The following is an 18,760-nucleotide window of genomic DNA, read 5'->3' as shown; positions in this document are numbered from 1 at the left end:
CTGACCACCTGCTAACAGATAAATAAACAGCTCTGCCACTTGTGGACCATTTAGTGTCTCTGTTGCCATGACAACCAAGTTGCATTGACTACTTGGTTCTATGCTCCCAAACTTTTAGGACTGGATGGGGGCCCAAGGGATCGCTGATCTTGTTAACCCCTTCCCAGAGAGGCAAAAATCTTTCCCAAATCCAGCACAGCACCCCAAAACCAGCAATCTTGCCTTGGTGTCCCCTGACCATTAGAGGGTCCTGGAGAAAGAGCCTATCCGGGGCCAGGTTATGCCTGATGCAGGAAGCTATTCACACCCACTCTGACTCTAGACAGTGAGTAAGAAGGGCAAGATGCTGCAAAGCCTGGGAGAAAAGAGGACGAGCCAGCACTCAGTGCAGGTGGAGCCTGGATCCCAGGGTAGGGAGAGGATAATGGGAAATATGACTGGACTGGGATCCTTAGGGGGCCCATGAGAGCAGCATAAAGAGTTGAAGGTGCTACTCCCAGGGCAGAGGAGTTCTCCTGAGAGTATGAAAAGTGCGGATATGCCTGGTTCTTCTTTCTGGAGTAGCAATTTATTGGAAGATTCAGGGGTGAAGGGAAACATTTTGGATCGGGGGAATCTTAAAAGTTTTTAACACACCCACACTCTCACAAAAGTTCCAGAATCACACTTTTCAATGTTGCATAACTTGTATGTTTTCCTTAAAATCCAGAGAGAGGAAAGAGATTTTGTGTTGGCAGTGGACCCTGCTTCTGGCCAAGCCCGCCCACCTCCCTACCAGGGGTATCAGTGCACTCTCCTCTATGGCTGAAAGGGCTTTGGGGCAGTTGAAGGACTGCCAGGGGTAGGGGAGGACAGCCATGACCATCTCTAAGGATGACAGTGCAGAATGGTGCTGTGATGTTAGAGCTGGAACGTGGCAGAGGGCAGGGTCTCAAAAAGCCCTGCCATGGACTCTTGGCTCTGCAGGGGGCCGCCTGGAGTGAAAGTAGATGTCCCGAGATCAGACAAATGACAGCTTCTTCTTAGAGGGCTAGATCTAAGGTAATGGATGGTAGCAGAGACCTATGTTCACACCCTCAACAGGCCACACCCATGGGGGGCAAAAATGGAAGGGAACAGCCATGGGGCAGGAGGCCTGGGGAGGGGTACTCAGTCCAAACCCTGGGTGGATTTCCCTTCCTCTTCCCTGGCCCCTCTCATCTGTTGTCTAGGACCTCTTTGTCTCTGGGGCCCTTAAAGGGAGCTAAAATCTCACATATAAAAAATGACACTTAAGAAGGATGACTCAATTCAAAGCACTACTGTATAAACCCCCACTTTACACGGGATCCTAGCAGAGTCAAAATAAATGACAGCTCCCGAGCTCTTTCTAGCCACTGCCCTAGGAGGTACGTGCTATAATTATGCTCACTCTGGATAGTTTCATGAGCAAACTGAGGCCCAAAGACTTAAGCAACTTTCCTAGGCACAGCAGACACTGTTGGTCCTGCTGGATCCCCTCCTCGGGGCTAGTGCACCCAACCCAGCTGCAGCGATGGTGGGCTGCCACCAGCTCCCTCCCTTCTCTGGAGAACTTCCCTCAGCCAAGGGGAGCTTCCTGGCCCTAGAAGGCCATGTTGTGCCCCACATCCCATAGCAGCCAGTGACTGACTCACATGGGTAGAAAACTCCAGCCCCCTTGCTGAAAGGTGGGACCAGCTCTGTGGTGCAGACTGTGCTCCAGAGATGCGATGAGGCCAGGTTAAACCCATCTCCAGCCAAAAGGCATTCTGGCCTAGCTCCCCTCTTGCCTTATCCTGCTTCTCTCCCCTTCTCCTGAGCCCACTCTCAAGAAATCTCTTTCACAAGAATCCCAGGCTCTGTTTCTAGGGAGTTCAACCTAAGACACCAGGTCACAGGGATAAGAAGTGGTGACTCTGGCCTCGACCCAATGTGGGTCTGGCCCCAGAGCCCAAGCATTTGACCACTCACTCCTATATATTACCTCCCACGCTGAGAAGGCCAACCCCACCAGGCCTGGGCTGCTGGGGCTCAGTACCGAGTCTGCAGCAATGACTCATGGAGAAAAGTCCTATGGATTTTGAGGTCAAAGGACCTGAGCAGCAAGTGTAACCCTGAGACATTAAGACAGCTGATGTGCATTTAAAAGAGCAGGAAAGCAGAAGGCAACCCATCTTGCTTCCCTGTGACAGCAGTGTGGGGTCCTGCTAGAAGATCAAGGTTGACCCTGACACTGACCTCCTGCCATCTCTGCATCTGTCTCAGCCTACGTTTAATAGCTTCCTGGTTTCCTACAGACGCACACTACCCCACTACCCCACTGGGCTGCTGAAAAATCAAATGAAACCATGTTCAACGTTGTAGAAAGGGGTAAGGTGCAATGAGCCCAAAGGTGGCTGAGCTATTAGAGGCCGGCCATGATGCAGGCTGGGAGGTGCCCCTGACCTGGAGCAGTGGGCACTGGTGAAGTGGTGAGAAGCCCAGGCCTGCTCCGACTCCCCCACTTTGGTCGTGAGACCTGGGGTAAGCCTGAGAGGGTTAGCAAAGATGTTTTCCAAAGTCCCTCTTGGCTCTGACAGACTGATTCCACACCCAGAATGAGTATTCTCTTTTATTTAGCTAAAATTAGTCTTTCTTAGACTTTTTTTTTTTCTTCTCCAGAAGTGTCCCTAAAAGCAGAGAAGCAGGAGACATATACTCTTAAGGACGGGAGTGAAAAACGGTACAGCCCATAGCAGCCCACTGGCAAAGCATGGCATTTCTTTAAAGTTTATTATTTTATCTTGAAAATTCATGTATATTTAGCCTTCCAATAACATATCTATGTTTATCTTAAGATAAAAATAATGCTTTTTCTTCCCATGTCTCTGAGCAAAACTGGCCTGCTGGGAAGATGCACTACATTTATCCTGTAGCTTTGCATCCCCTTGGGGTGCTGGTATGAACCTCAGGTTCAGGCAGTCAGGCTGGATTCCTGGCCCGTGGGGGGGCAGGTAATTCCCACTAGGACTTTCCCATGAAGCAAAGTGGGGAACAGTTCCCCTCAAGACCTATCTTTGTGGTCTTCCTGTAATAGAATAATGGCTCCCCAAAGATGTCCATGTTCTAATCCCTGGAACCTGTGAATATGCTGTGTGACATAGCAAGGGGGAATTAACATTGCAGATGGAATTAAGGTTGCTAATCAGCTGACTTATAAAATAGGGAGATTTTCCTGGAGTCTGAATCCTGAATGATGGCTTGGGGGCTGCTCCACAGAAGGCCAATAAAGCAACTGAAATTGACAGGGACAGAGTAAAGGGACAAAGCAAATGATTAAATAGTTAATCCCACTAAGGGATCATAAGTAAAAGAAAAAAGTATGGGGGACCCCTGTAAGTGAATAATCACTCAAGGAAGCAGGCTTGCCTAGCAACAAAACCATGCAATAGAAGCATGAGACATGCCCCAAAACAATAAAACAATGGTGGAATGAGACCCACATCCTGCCCAGGGAGGTCAGTAAGTTAATGAATCCTAGGACATGCTCCTCTGTGCACACTAAAAACAAAAATATAGGCAATGTTGGACCAGAGTCTGGCTTGGCACAGCCATGTGGCTAACAGGGTCTGGGTGCTCCAGACGGGTGTCAGGCCTGTGCCTCTGAGGTGGGAGAGCCGAGTTCAGGACACTGGACCACCAGAGACCTCCCGGCTCCACATAATGTCAAATGGCAAAAGCTCTCCCAGAGATCTCCATCTCAATGCCAAGACCCAGCTCCACTCAACGACCAGCAAGCTACAGTGCTGGACACCCCATGCCAAACAACTAGCAAGACAGGAACACACCACCACCCAGTAGCAGAGAGGCTGCCTAAAATCATAATAAGGTCACAGACACCCCAAAACACACCACCAGACGTGGTCCTGCCCACCAGAAAGACAAGATCCAGCCTCATCCACTAGAACACAGGCACCAGTCCCCTATACTAGAAAGCCTACACAACCCACTGAACCAACCTTAGCCACTGGAGGCAGACACCAAAAACAAAGGGAAATACGAACCTGCAGCCAGCGAAAAGGAGACCCCAAACACAGTAAGTTAAGCAAAATGAGAAGACAGAGAAACACACAGCAGATGAAGGAGCAAGACAAAAATCCACAAGACCAAACAAATGAAGAGGAAATAGGCAGTCTGCCTGAAAAAGAATTCAGAGTAATGATAGTAAAGATGATCCAAAATTGTGGAAATAGCATGGAGAAAATACAAGAAATGTTTAACAAGGACCTAGAAGAACTAAAGAGCAAACAAACAATGATAACAACACAATAAATGAAATTAAAAATTCTCTAGAAGGAATCAATAGCAGAATAACTGAGGCAGAAGAACGGATAAGTGACCTGGAAGATAAAATAGTGGAAATAACTACCGTAGAGCTGAATAAAGAAAAAAGAATGAAAAGAATTGAGGACAGTTTCAGAGACGTCTGGGACAACATTAAACGCACCAACATTAGAATTATAGGGGTCCCAGAAGGAGAAGAGAAAAAGAAAGGGACTGAGAAAATATCTGAAGACATTATACTTGAAAACTTCCCTAATATGGGAAAGGAAATAGTCAAGTCCAGGAAGCACAGAGAGTCCCTACAGGATAAAACAAGGAGAAAACACCAAGACACATATTAATCAAACTATCAAAAATTAAATACAAAGAAAAAATATTAAAAGCAGCAAGGGAAAAACAACAAATAACATACAAGGGAATCCCCATAAGGTGAACAGCTGATCTTTCAGCAGAAACTTTGCAAGCCAGAAGGGAGTGGCAGGTCATATTTAAACTGATGAAGGGGAAAAATCTACAACCAAGATTACTCTACCCAGCAAGGATCTCATTCAGATTCAACGGAGAAATTAAAACCTTTACAGACAAGCAAAAGCTAAGAGAATTCAGCACCACCAAACCAGCTTTACAAATGCTAAAGGAACTTCTCTAGGCAGGAAACACAGGAGAAGGAAAAGACCTACAATAACAAACCCAAAACAATTAAGAAAATGGTAACAGGAACATACATTATCAATAACTACCTTAAATGTAAATGGATTAAATGCTCCAGCCAAAGGACATAGACTGGCGGAATGGATACAAAAACATGACCTGTATTTATGCTGCCTACAAGAGACCCACTTCAGACCTAGGGACACATACAGACTAAAAGTGAGGAGATGGAAAATGATATTCTATGGAAATGAAATCAAAACAATGCTGGAGTAGCAATTCTCATATCAGACAAAATAGACTTTAAAATAAAGACGATTACAAGAAACAAAGAAGGACACTACATAATGATCAAGGGATCAATCCAAGAAGAAGATAACAATTGTAAATATTTAGGCACCCAACATAGGAGCACCTAATACGTAAGGCAAATGGTAACAGCCATAAAAGAGGAAATCGACAGCAACACAATCACAGTAGGGGACTTTCACAACCCACTTTCACCAATGGACAGATCAACCAAAATGAAAATAAATAAGGAAACACAAGCTTTAAATGATATATTAAATAAGATGGACTTAATTGATATTTATAGGACATTCCATCCAAAACCAACAGAATACACCCTCTTCTCAAGTGCTCACAGAACATTCTCCAGGATAGATCATATCTTGGGACACAAATCAAGCCTTGGTAAATTTAAGAAAATTGAAATCGTAACACATATCTTTTGCAACCACAACCCTATGAGGCTAGATATCAATTACAGAAAAAAATCTGTAAAAAATACAAACACATGGAGGCTAAACAACACACTACTAAATAACCAAGAGACCACTGAAGAAATCAAAGAGGAAATCAAAAAATACCTAGAAACAAATGACAATGAAAACACAATGACCCAAAACCTATGGGATGCAGCAAAAGCAGTTCTAACAGGGAAGTTTATAGCAATACAATCCTACCTCAAGAAACAAGAAACATCTCAAATAAACAACCTAAACTTACACCTAAAACAATTAGAGAAAGAAGAACAAAACAACCCCAAACTTAGCAGAAGGAATGAAATCATAAAGATCAGATCAGAAATAAATGAAAAAGAAATGAAGGAAACAATAGCTAAGATCAGTAAAACTAAAAGCCGGTTCTTTGATAAGAAAAAAACAATTGATAAACCACTAGGCAGACTCATCAAGAAAAAAAGGGAGAAGACTCAAATCTATAGAATTAGAAATGAAAAAGGAAAAGTAACAACTGACACTGCAGAAATACAAAGGATTGTGAGAGATTACTACAAGCAACTATATGCCAAAAAAATGGACAACCTGGAAGAAATGGACAAATTCTTCGAAAAGCACAACCTTCTGAGACTGAACCAGGAAGAAATAGAAAATATAAATAGACCAATCATAAGCACTGAAATTGAAACTGTGATTAAAAATCTTCCAACAAACAAAAGCCCAGGACTAGATGGCTTCACAGATGAATTCTATCAAACATTTAGAGAAGAGCTAGCACCCATCCTTCTCAAACTCTTCCAAAATATAGCAGAGCGAGGAACACTCCCAAACTCATTCTATGAGGCCACCATCACCCTCATACAAAACCATACAAAGATCACAAAGAAAGAAAACTACAGGCCAATATCACTGATGAACATAGAAGCAAAAATCCTCAACAAAATACTAGCAAACAGAATCCAACAGCACATTAAAAGGATCACACACCATGACTAAGTGTGGTTTATCTGAGGAATCCAAGGATTCTTCAATATATGCAAATCAATCAATGTGATACACCACATCAACAAATTAAAGGAGAAAAACCATATGATAATCTCAATAGATACAGAAAAAGCTTTCAACAAGATTCAATACCCATTTATGATAAAAACCCTCCAGAAAGTAGGCATAGAGGGAACTTACCTCAACATAGTAAAGGCTATATATGACCAACCCAGAGCCAAAATCTTTCTCAATGGTGAAAAACTGAAACCATTTCCTCTAAGATCAGGAACAAGACTAAGTTGTCCACTGTTACCACTCTTATTCAACATAGTTTTGGAAGTTTTAGCCACAGCAATCAGAGAAGAAAAAGAAATAAAAGGAATCCAAATCAGAAAAGAAGAAGTAAAGTTGTCACTGTTTGCAGATGACATGAGTCTATAAATAGAGAATCCTAAAGATGCTACCAGAAAACTACTAGAGCTAATCAATGAATTTGGCAAAGTAGCAGGATACAAAATTAATGCACAGAGATCTCTTGCATTCCTATACACTAATGATGAAAAATCTGAATGAGAAATTAAGGAAACACTCCCATTTACCATTGCAACAAAAAGAATAAAATACCTCGGAATAAACCTACCTAAGGAGACAAAAGACCTGTATGCAGAAAAGTATAAGACACTGATGAAAGAAATTAAAGATGATACAAACAGATGGAGAGATATACCATGTTCTTGGATTGGAAGAATCAACATTGTGAAAATGACTCTGCTACCCAAAGCAATCTACAGATTCAATGCAATCCCTATGAAACTACCAATGGCATTTTTCTCAGAACTAGAATAAAAAATTTCACAATTTGTATGGAAACATAAAAGACCCCGAATAGCCAAAGCAATCTTGACAAAGAAAAATGGAGCTGGAGGAATCAGGCTCCTGGACTTCAGACTATACTACAAAGCTACAGTAATCTAAACAGTATGGTACTGGCACAAAAACAGAAATATAGATCTATGGAACAGGACAGAAAGCCCAGAGATAAACCCATGCACATATGGTCACCTTATTTTTGATAAAGGAGGCAAGAATATACAATGGAGAAAAGACAGCCTCTTCAATAAGTCGTGCTGGGTAAACTGGACAGCTACATGTAAAAGAATGAAATTAGAACACTCCCTAACATCATACAGAAAAATAAACTCAAAATGGATTAAAGACCTAAATGTAAGGCCAGACACTATAAAACTCTTGGAGGAAAACACAGGCAGAACACTCTATGACATAAATCACGACACGATCCTTTTTGATCCACCTTCTAGAGAAATGGAAATAATAACAAAAATAAACGTATGGCACCTAATGAAACTTAAAAGCTTTTGCACAGCACAGGAAAACATAAACAAGACAAAAAGACAACCCTCAGAATGGGAGAAAATATTTGCAAATAAAGTAACTGACAAAGGATTAATCCCCCAAATTTACAAGCAGCTCATGCAGCTCAATATCAAAAAAACAAACAACCCAGTCCAAAAATGGGCAGAAGACCTAAATAGACATTTCTCCAAAGAAGATAAACAGACTGCCAACAAACACATGAAAGGATGCTCAACATCACTAATCATTAGAGAAATACAAATCAAAACTACTATGAGGTATCACCTCACACCAGTCAAAATGGCCATCATCAAAAAATCTACAAACAATAAATGCTGGAGAGGGTGTGGAGAAAAGAGAACCCTCTTGCACTGTTGGTGGGAATGTAAATTGATATAGCCACTATGGAGAACAGTATGAAGGTTCCTTAAAAAACTAAAAATAGAACTACCATACGACCCAGCAATCCCACTACTGGGCATATATCCTGAGAAAACCATAATTCAAAAAGAGACATGTACCACAATGTTCACTTCAGCACTATTTACAATAGCCAGGACATGGAAACAACCTAAGTGTCCATCGACAGATGAATGGATAAAGAAGATGTGGCACATATATACAATGGAATATTACTCAGCCATAAAAAGAAGCGAAATTGAGTTATTTGTAGTGAGGTGGATGGACCTAGAGACTGTCATAGAGAGTGAAGTAAGTCAGAAAGGGAAAAACGAATACTGTATGCTAACACATATATATGGAATCTAAAAAAAAAAAAATGGTTCTGAAGAACCTAGGAGCAGGACAGGAATAAAGACGCAGAGGTAGAAAATGGACTTGAGGACATGGGGAGCTGGGATGAAGTGAGAGAGTGGCATGGACATATATACACTGCCAAATGTAAAACTGATAGCTAATGGGAAGCAGTCACATAGCACAGGGAGATCAGCTCAGTGCTTTGCGACCACCTAGAGGGGTGGGATTGTGGGGGTGGGAGGGAGACGCAAGAGGGAGGAGATATGGGGATGTATGTATATGTATAGCTGATTCACTTTGTTATAAAGCAGAAAGTAACACACCATTGTAAAGCAATTATACTCCAATAAAAATGTTAAATATATATATATATATATATAGGGAAAAGATGACATTATACTGAAACCTGAGATAATCTACCATAGTTTAGTATATTTTACCGCCTTTTTGCTCATTTTCATAGCACCACGACAGTCCCAGTTTGACCATGTAGGACAAGAAAACTCCCTTACCTGACGTGGAGGAGGAACGTGATGATGGAAGCTTGACGTCTACTCAAGAACGAGGAAGATGGGGGCCTTGTTCACCTCCCCACTTTTCCTTTGATTATAAAACCTTGGCCACTAAGTTCTCGGCATGGCACTCCCTTGCCTTCCTGTTTGTATCTCTCACAGCGCTCTATACTAATAAACTCTTTCCTTACCTGTCATTCTGCCTCTTGTTGAATTCTTTCTATGCCTAGACAGAAGAACCTATGCTCTACTAAGGCCTGGAATGCATTCTGTGGTTTCAAAATGAACAGAGTCGCACGTCTCGAGCCTGGCGCTCACCCCCATAAAGCCTGGCGCTTCAGTGTGGGCACCATGGGAATACCCAGGGCTCTTCGAAGGATGGCCTCTCAGCCCAGACTGGCAACAGTTAACATTAAAGGCCCCTGACTGAAACAGGACCAGAGTGAGCTTAAAGGCCTGGGGTCTTCATCACACAGAGATGGTTTTATTCCTGACTTTCTTTTAGACAAACTTTGATACATATCTGCTAAATCAGCCTGATTAATTCCATTATTCAGTTCCTCTATGTTCTTGTTTATTTTTGCCTGGCTGATCTGTCCAAGACTGCGAGACAGACGCTGTGGCTCCCAATAATATTGTGTTTGTGTCAATTCTCTTTTGTGTTTTAACAGGATTTTCTTTATATATTTCAGTGAGATGTAATTTATAGCAATAATGGTCCAAGAGTGTGCTATTCTCAGGGAGAATTGTACCCTTATCTATAGAAAACGACTTCCTTAATCTTGTTTAACACCTGTACCTTGAATTCTCTTTATTGTAATGTGAACACTGGATCCTTGCTGCAGTTTGGTTTGCTTGGTATACTTTTCCCTGACTTTTACCTTTGACCTTTCTGTGTCACTGTGTTGTAAATATAACTACAGTTAGTTCTTCCAAACGCAATCTGAAAGTCTTTGCCTCTTCATAGGGAGTTTGACCTATTTGAATTTGTGGTCAGAATGACTATATTTGGTCTGCAGTTTTAGTTTATACTTTCTGGTTTTCATATTTGCTTTCTGTTTTTTGATATGTGGACTAGATTTTCTTTGCTTTTATCTTCCATGTTTCAGGAGCTTCAGGCTCTGTTTGTGTTATAGCATATTTACTGTTAAGTTATTCAAAGCCTTTTTTAACTTATATTTTTCTAATTATGAAACTCATAAGCAAAATAGTCTCTTTTGAGTCCCTTTCCTACTTAAGACCAGGAGTTTAGCACCCAATTTTTTTTTTACTCACTTCTTTGGCTCTGTTAATGGAATTTGGGTTTTTATATTTCAATTACTGTTATTACAGTATCTATTTGCATTGCATGTATATGCACGTTTGCTTTCAAAATGAATTTCTGTATCTGCATACACTTTTATAACAACTTTTTATAACGACTACTTAGCTCTCTCTCCACGGGCTTTTGTGATCCCTGCTCACCTGCTTCTGTCATGACCTCAGCTATAAAGTTTGCTATCGTTCTCGGCAGGCTGATAAAGGACTTCAAAGATTAACTTCAAGAAGGGCACTGGCTAGTAGTACATCATGTGAGTCTCACACGTCGGAGAATGTCTCCCAGCTGCTCCATCATCTCTGGGATTGAATGCTGCAAGGGAGTCGAGGTGGCCTGGTTTTGCACCTTTGTGGGAAATCTGTTTTTTTCTGGGCTAGATACTTGTAGATTTTCCCCTTTCTGTTTGTATTTCAAAACTTCTGACAAAATGTGTCTGGGTATTACTCTCTATTCACCAATTCTGCTAGAATGCAGAAAGGCCAGCTAGACTGCACATACAGTCTGAGCATTTCCTTATGAAACTGTTGACTTTGTAATTTCAAAATGGTTATATATCGGCAATTTTGTATGGTCCAATCTAGTAGATCTCTCTTGAGCCCACTTAAGTTTGTCACCTATTTTTTTTTTAAGTAAACTTTTTATTTGAGAATAGTTTTAGATTTATGGAAAAATCACAAAGAGAGTATATAGAGTTCCCATATGTCCTCTCCCAGTTTCCCCTATTATTAACATCTTACGTTTATATAGTACATTTGTTATAAATAATGAATCAATATCAATTCATTATTAACTAAAGCTCATACTTTATTCAGATACCCTTAGTTCTTTTCGCTAGTGTCCTTTTTCTATTCCTGGGTCCCATTCAGGATACCACATTATATATCATTGTCATGTATCTGTAGGCTACTTTTGGCTTAGACATTCCTTAGTTTTGAAGACCTAGACAGTTTTGAGGAGCATTGGTCAGGTATTTTGCAGGATGGCCTGCAACTAGAATTTACCTAATGTTTTTCTCATGGTTAGACTGGAGTTATAGGTTTTGGGGAGGAAGAACACAGAGGTAAAGTGCCCTTCTCACCACATCATATCAAATGTACATACTATCAACATGACTTATCACTGTTGATGCTGACCTTCGTCACCTGGTTGAGGCAGTTGTCAGATTCTTCCACTCTAAAGTTACTCTTCTTTTCCCCCCTTTTCATCCTGTGCTCTTTGGAAGGAAGTCACTTAACAAGTGGGTAGTTCTGCTCTACCTCCTTGGGCCTGAAATATCTACATAAATTATTGGGAATCCTTTGGCATAGGAGATTTGTCTATTCTCTCTCATTTACTTACTCAATCATGGGTATCTGTTTTATACTTTGGGTTATAATCCAATACCACTTTTATTTTATTGCTCAAATGTCCCAGCTTTGGCCATTGGGAGCTCTTTCAGTGGCTCTTTCAGTTGGCTGCTGTACTCTTCTGACACACCTCCATCAGTGTGTGCTGTTGATGTGGTTTGAGCACGTCCTTAACTTTCTGGCACTACAAGATGCTCCAGGATCATCTTGTATGTTTCCTGTCCCAGTCCTAGAGTCGGGCATTTCTCCAAGGAGCCCTGGTTCCTTTTCAAGGAGAATGGTATTAGAAACCAAGATCTGGGTGGTAGTTGTGCTTGTTGATACTGAGATGCCTGTTTTGGTTTTGATTTTGATTCTGTTTCATTTGTCCCAGTTTTCCCTTAGGATCTCCCTACTCCAGTGTCCATAACTCATCTTTCCTCTCATTAGACTGATCTCTTTGACCATTTCCTCTGAATTCTGGCAAAGCAATTCAAGAGTTCTAGTTTCCTTGGCATTAACTCTGCTCTCTACTACCTCCAATGCGGATTTTAATTCTGCTAGTTGCTATTTAGTTTTCTTCCTTGTCCTCTGTACTTCCTTCTCTATCTTATCCCACAGCAAACCAGAGATCTGCTTTTTCTCTAAGCTTTCCAGAAGTTACTTTTCTTTGTTCCTGAGTGTTTTAGCCTTGTGTTCTCTGTTAGCTTTGTCTGTCCAGACTTGGTATTTTGTTTACACACACTCAGCAAATGTGTTGAGCAAATTAGGTTTGGTCCCAGGTGCTGGGGAATAAAACAGTGACCAAGACAGACAGAAACTGCTGCCTCCTAGAGCTTACATCCTAGTGGAGGAGACAGATGACAAAACAACTGGGTAAAATGAATAGGAGGTCAGATATTACCGTGGGTTGATCTGTATCTCCCAAAGATATGTAGAAATCCTAACTCCTAATACCTCAGAATGTGACTTCATTTGAAAACAGGGTTGTTGTAGATGAAATTAGTTAAGATAAGGTCATATTGGAGTAGGGTAGGCTCTTAATCCCACATGACTAGTGTCCTAATAAGATGATGTTAAGAGAAAAGGGGGAAATGTCAGTGAAGGCAAAGACTGGAGTTATACAGCCACAAGCCAAGGAACATCAAGGATTGCCAGTGATACTGGAAGCTTACAGAAAGGTACGGAAGAGTCCCCAAGGCTGCTAGAGAGCATAGCCTTGCTGACATCTTGACCTTGGACTTCTGGCCTCAAGGTGTGAAAGAATAAACTTCTGTTGTTTTAAGCCACCTAGTTTGTGGTACTTTGTTATGGCAGCCCCAGGAAACTGATACAGATGTCCATCAGTGAAATGGAGAAAAATAGCAGAAAGAGGGGGGTGGGAGTGCAAGGGGAAGGGATTTAAATTTTAAATAAAGCCTCTGGGAAACGGGGACAACTGAGAAAAGACTAGAAGATGATGCAAAAAGGAGCCATGCAGGTTCTGGGGGAAGAGCACTCCACACAGAGGGGATCCTTTGCCAACAGCCTGAGCATGCTGTCCTTGGCTCTGCTCTCCCGGGCTTATGTGATGCTGGAATCCTTTCTCAGAACCGCAGCTGTGTGGGGTGGTGGAGAAGCTGGACCATGGCATTGCCCAGATCTGAGTTTGAATTCCAACGCACCACTTTCCAGCTGGGTGACTAGGGGTGAGTTCTTAACCTCGTTGAGGCTCAAGCTCCCCATATGTGAAACGGGGATACAAAAATTCTCTCTGTCCCAGGGCTCTGGGGAGGGCTGAATGGGCAAGTGAAGGTCAAGGGCTCTGCAGGGGGGCCTGGCCCTTGCTCAATGCACTGGAAAGGCCGGCTGCTGTTTTCATCAGCGTCCATATCACTCCTGCTTCTGTTGGAATTGGTTGGCTGATGAGCAGAGCACCCAGTTCCATCCATCCCCAGTTTCTTGTAGACTTTCAACTAATGCATCTGCTCCACACATAAAGGCTCTTTAAATTTTAAAGCCCACAGAATTCCGCCGGGTCTCTGAGGTGCAGGAAGCTATTTCCAGTGCCCACCCTGGGGAGACACTGCGTGTGGCAGGAGAATGTCAGTGCAGCACCAGAGCCCCGTCCACCCCAGCCCCACCCCAAGTAGTCCCTGCAGAGTAGGCACTCCACTCCTCTGGATCCTCTGGGCCTCTGCACAGCCCGACTCCACCCTCAGAGCAAATCGTCTGTGGAGGAAGAGCTGGGCAGATCCAGCCCCAGACACCTAGGCTGCTAGCAGGCCCTCTCTAGCTACGGTTTCCTCAACTGCAGAGGCTCCCAGGGCTGAAATGTCAATGCAGATGTGGTATCTGCTCCTGAGCAGGTGACAAACAACTGGTGCTCTGCTCCCTTGCTCCCCATCTCTAGGTCTCAGTCTCCCCATATGTGAACTGAGGGCTCCATGAGCTCTAAACTGCCACCTGCTCTGATTGGTATAACCTGAGACCAGCCCAAGAGAGAAGGGACACGTCAGCAGTTGGCATCTGGGGCCTCAGGAGACTTTCAGTGTGGGCATGACGAATGGAAGAGTAAGGTGACAGCTCTAACTATGTCTGTACCTTCTTATAATCCCCCAGTTCCCCCAGCTCCCCACTGCCCTCAGGATAAAAGACCAAACTTCTTAGCTCAACATCCAAGGCTCATGGAAACTGGCTCCAAATTCTGTTTTCGGCCTCAGCATCTTTCCCACGGCCCCGCCCGGATACTCCAGCCTCCAGGAATTCCTGCTGACCCCAAGTGCACAGTGAGCATGGCTGTCCTGCCCTTTGATATTCACCCTGCAGGTCTCATTCCTGCCCATCCTCCATGGCGTGGTGGAGTGGAGGCTTGTCTGAATCCTCCCCGGGGAGGGATGAGTCACTTCCTCCCGTTGTTCCCCAGCCCCTCGGTTCCTGGTTCCCCTGAGAGGTATCTGCCTTCCGTACCAGCTCTGAGTGACCTGTGGACACTGGCAAGCCTGACGGTGTCTGGGAGCCCAGGAGAGTGTCTGGCACAAACACGGTATTTGGGAAATGAATGGACAGATGACAGTTAGGAACTACTTACAACTGGGCAAACATCTAGTTGACCCTTCTGTTCCTGGAGTGAGTGTCACTGGAGGGGGTCAGGAGCCTGAGCTTTCAGTTCCAACAACAGTACTTCCTTGCTGTGGGTTTGGGCAAGAGAGTTACTCTCTCTGAGCCTCTTCACAACAGATATGATAATAATTGCGCCCTGGTTGCCTCTCAGGCTGGGTTGAGAGATACAGAATCACCCAGCAAGCTCCACATGGCTGTACACCTGGCAATCAGACCTCTGGCCAGTGCTGGACAACCAGCACTGGGGACAGCCAAGGGAAGCCAGCTTCTGAGAGCTTCTCCTCATATGTCAGATGCCAAGGATGAAGTGAAACAGCCTGAATTCGAGACTCCTTCAAAGTCAGGGGATTTGGGGAACCCCAGGAGCATGCGGTCAGTCTGTCCTCTGGGCTGTGGCCAGCTGCACCTACCTTAAGCTTTTTGACACTGGTGCAGGGATCATTGGAGAAGCTCTCAGTGTCTGAAATCTCGATGTCCTCACCATACAGAACCCCGGTCAGGTCGTTCCTCACCTGCCAGCAAAGAGAAAGCAGAGGGTGGGTGTGCTGGCGGCCACAGGAAGGGCCAGTTCAGAGGGGTTGTCCTGGGAAGTGGCTCAAATGGGCAAGGTGATTTTCTCCATCAACACACAAAAGGAGTAGGTTTTACCTTCATTAAAAACTAGAGTGCCCCCTGGGGCCTTGGTGATCTCCCAGTCCCACTCCACACTTGACACAGAGGCATAAGGAGGCCAGACAGGGACCGGGCTTACTAAAGTTGCCCAGGAATTTCCTGGAAGAATCAAGACAAGCATCCAAGTCTCTGGAGTTTCATACTATCTCCAAATCAGATTAGTTAAGTACATCACGCTGTCTCCAAATCAGACTATTCAAATACTTCTTTATTTATATTTTGCATTATTTATTTGCAATATTACTTCATTTTTAGGGTGAAGAAATAGCTGAGATATTCATATAGACAAAGTAAAACAGGAGAGAGTAAGGGGGTATGGAATCAGCCTGAGATGTTAAACGTAACTATGTGTCTGCTGACACACAGAATGACTAACATCTATGTGCTTGGAAAGCAGAGAGCTGCAAACTCCAGTGTTCACACTGACTAGCCAATGCGTGAAGCAGCCTGTGTGGAAGGATACTAGGGAGTGGTGGGGACTGTGGCAAACTGGTGACTATATGCCTCACCTAAAGATGGCACTTGCTGCTCAGCGCCAAACATGCTATGCCAGAATGCTGGTCCAGAGTCACCAGACCTTCTGATTTTGGGGGAGTGAAATCAGAAATCCAGATTTTTATTTTTATTTATTTTTTTGCCATGCTGCACAGTATGTGGGATCTTAGTTCCCCAGCCATGGTTCGAACCTGTGCCCCCTGCAATGGAAGCATGGAATCTTAACCACTGGATGGCCAGGGAAGTCCCTAGATTTTTAAAATACAGGATCTCCCACATTTTAAAATGTTGATATTATTTTCAATTTTTTTAAAAAAACAAAGTTAGGACCAAAACAAGTAAATCTGAAATCTGTATCTGGCCCATGTCCAGACTCTATACCCTCTGACATAAAGCCATGGAAATGAGACTGTGTGTTTTAGTAGAAAGGACCAGGTGGGAGTTTTGGGACCCAAGTTCCAGGTCTTGCTCTGGCACTGAGTTGCTTGTGACTTCGGCCTCTCTGTGTGACCCTTTCCCTCTTAGGGCTTCAGTCTCCTCCTCTTCAAGAGAAGATGATCTTTAAGAGCACTTCTTGTTCATATGCATTAAGATGGCTATTATCAAAAACCAAAACCCAGCAAGTGTTGATGAGGATAGGGATAAACTGGAACTTTTGTGCACTGTTAAAATTACCCATCATATGGTAATATGATCCAGCAATTCTACTTCTGGGTATATACCCAAAAGAATTGAAAGCAGGGACTCAAAGAGATATTTGGACACTCATGCGCGTAGCAGCATTATTCACGAGAGCAAAAGGTGGAAGCAACCCAAATGTCCATCAACAGATGAATGGATAAACAAGTTGTGGTTTATACATACAATGGAATATTATTCCGCCTTAAAAAGGAATGAAATTTTGATACATGGCTACAACATGGATGAACCTTGAAGACATTATGCTAAGTGAAATAAGTCAGATGTGAAAGGACAAATACTGTAAGATTCCACCTAGATGAGGTACCTAGAGTAGTCAAATTCATAGAGACATAAAGGAGAACAGTAGCTCCTAGGGGCTGGGGGATGGGGGAATGAAGAGTTATGGGTACAGAGTTTCTGTTTGGGATAATGGCAAGTTCTGGAGATGGCTGGTGGTGCCTCTTGCACAACAATATGAAGGTACTTAATGCCTCTGCACTGTAAATTTAAAAATGGTTAAAATGGTAAATTTGATGTTATGTACATTCTACCATGATAAAAAAAAAAAGCACTTCTTGTTTCAACAAGTGGTGGATCCTCCCAATGTATGTATCAAAACGTTTTGAATAATTTGGCCCTGAATGTCACAGGATGGTCACTGGGAAGCCACCACCATAGAAGGGGAACAAAGGGAGTTTCAGTGGGAACTGCTGTATTTCATTTCTTTAAAAGAAATATGACACAAATAGAGCAAAATGTGAACACATTAATCCTGGGTGGCTAGTCCATGGGTGTTTGGTGTTCTGTGCTTTTCTGAATGCTCGAAATACTTTGCAATAAATGTTTGGTAAAAAGAATGACACTGCCGCAGTCAGGGTGAACTTTGTCCATCCTTAGTTTTTACCTCTATTTTGATGGAAGATTGGGAGCTAGTTGTTTGAAAAACAAGTTGGCTTTGCCATTACAGTTCATTTCTGCTGCGTCAAATCCTTTTTGCTTTTTTTTTAAAATAAATTTTATTTATTTATTTATTTTTGGTTGCATTGGGTCTTCGTTGCTGCATGTGGGTTTTCTCTAGTTGCGGTGACAGGGGCTACTCCTCATTGCAGCGCGTGGGCCTCTCACTGCGGTGGCTTCTCTTGTTGCGGAGCACGGGCTCTAGGCATGCGGGCTTCAGTAGTTGTGGTGCACGGGCTCAGTAGTTGTGGCTCGTGGGCTCTAGAGCGCAGGCTCAGCAGCTGTGGCACACGGGCTTAGTTGCTCCGCGGCATGTGGGATCTTCCTGGACCAGGGCTCGAACCCGTGTCCCCTGCATTGGCAGGTAGGTTCCCAACCACTGCACCACCAGGGAGGTCCCTCAAATCGTTTTTGGATGCAAGTGGGGTTCCATTATTAGTTTTGTGTGTCATGAGGGTGCTGTGGAGCAACAGCAATTATTAAACACAGAAAATGTGCAAACTCGGCCCTGCTGGAAGGCAACACAGCCAATGTACAGACTACCAAGGCATGCACAGTCGAGCCGCAGCTCTCCACGTCCATTCCACCCAAAGCTAGGGAAACTACTCGAACTCTCTTGAGTCTCAGTCTTTTCACCTATAAAATGGGGGCAATACAGTATGTAACTTAGAGGGCCCAGCAAAAACACTGAGGATGCGGAATGGCTTTGGAAATTCTAAAGTTCTTTACGCTGCTTAAAAGCTGGAATGATCATTTCCAGGCATAAGATGCAGCATCAAGGCTGTCAGTGGCTTAGAGTATCTATCTATGAGTAAGTGTGTGCATGAGAGCTGTATATAATTAACGGCAGAAAAAATATTTTATAGG

General features: G+C 43.3%; 1 protein-coding gene across 1 annotated transcript in view; it reads right to left on the bottom strand.

The window, feature by feature from the left end:
• Positions 1 to 18,760, bottom strand: part of GABBR2 (gamma-aminobutyric acid type B receptor subunit 2) — a 366,358-nt gene that overhangs the window by 172,493 nt on the left and 175,105 nt on the right. The window contains exon 4 of the mRNA XM_060014449.1: positions 15,499 to 15,600. Coding sequence (XP_059870432.1) covers positions 15,499 to 15,600 — 102 coding nt within the window. The remainder of the gene's footprint in view (positions 1 to 15,498; positions 15,601 to 18,760) is intronic.

Source organism: Delphinus delphis, chromosome 6, assembly GCF_949987515.2.
Source record: "Delphinus delphis chromosome 6, mDelDel1.2, whole genome shotgun sequence".
Taxonomy (NCBI): Eukaryota; Metazoa; Chordata; class Mammalia; order Artiodactyla; family Delphinidae; genus Delphinus; species Delphinus delphis.
The sequence above is the reverse complement of the archived record's forward strand: the minus strand, read 5'-3'. Positions and strand labels throughout refer to the sequence as shown.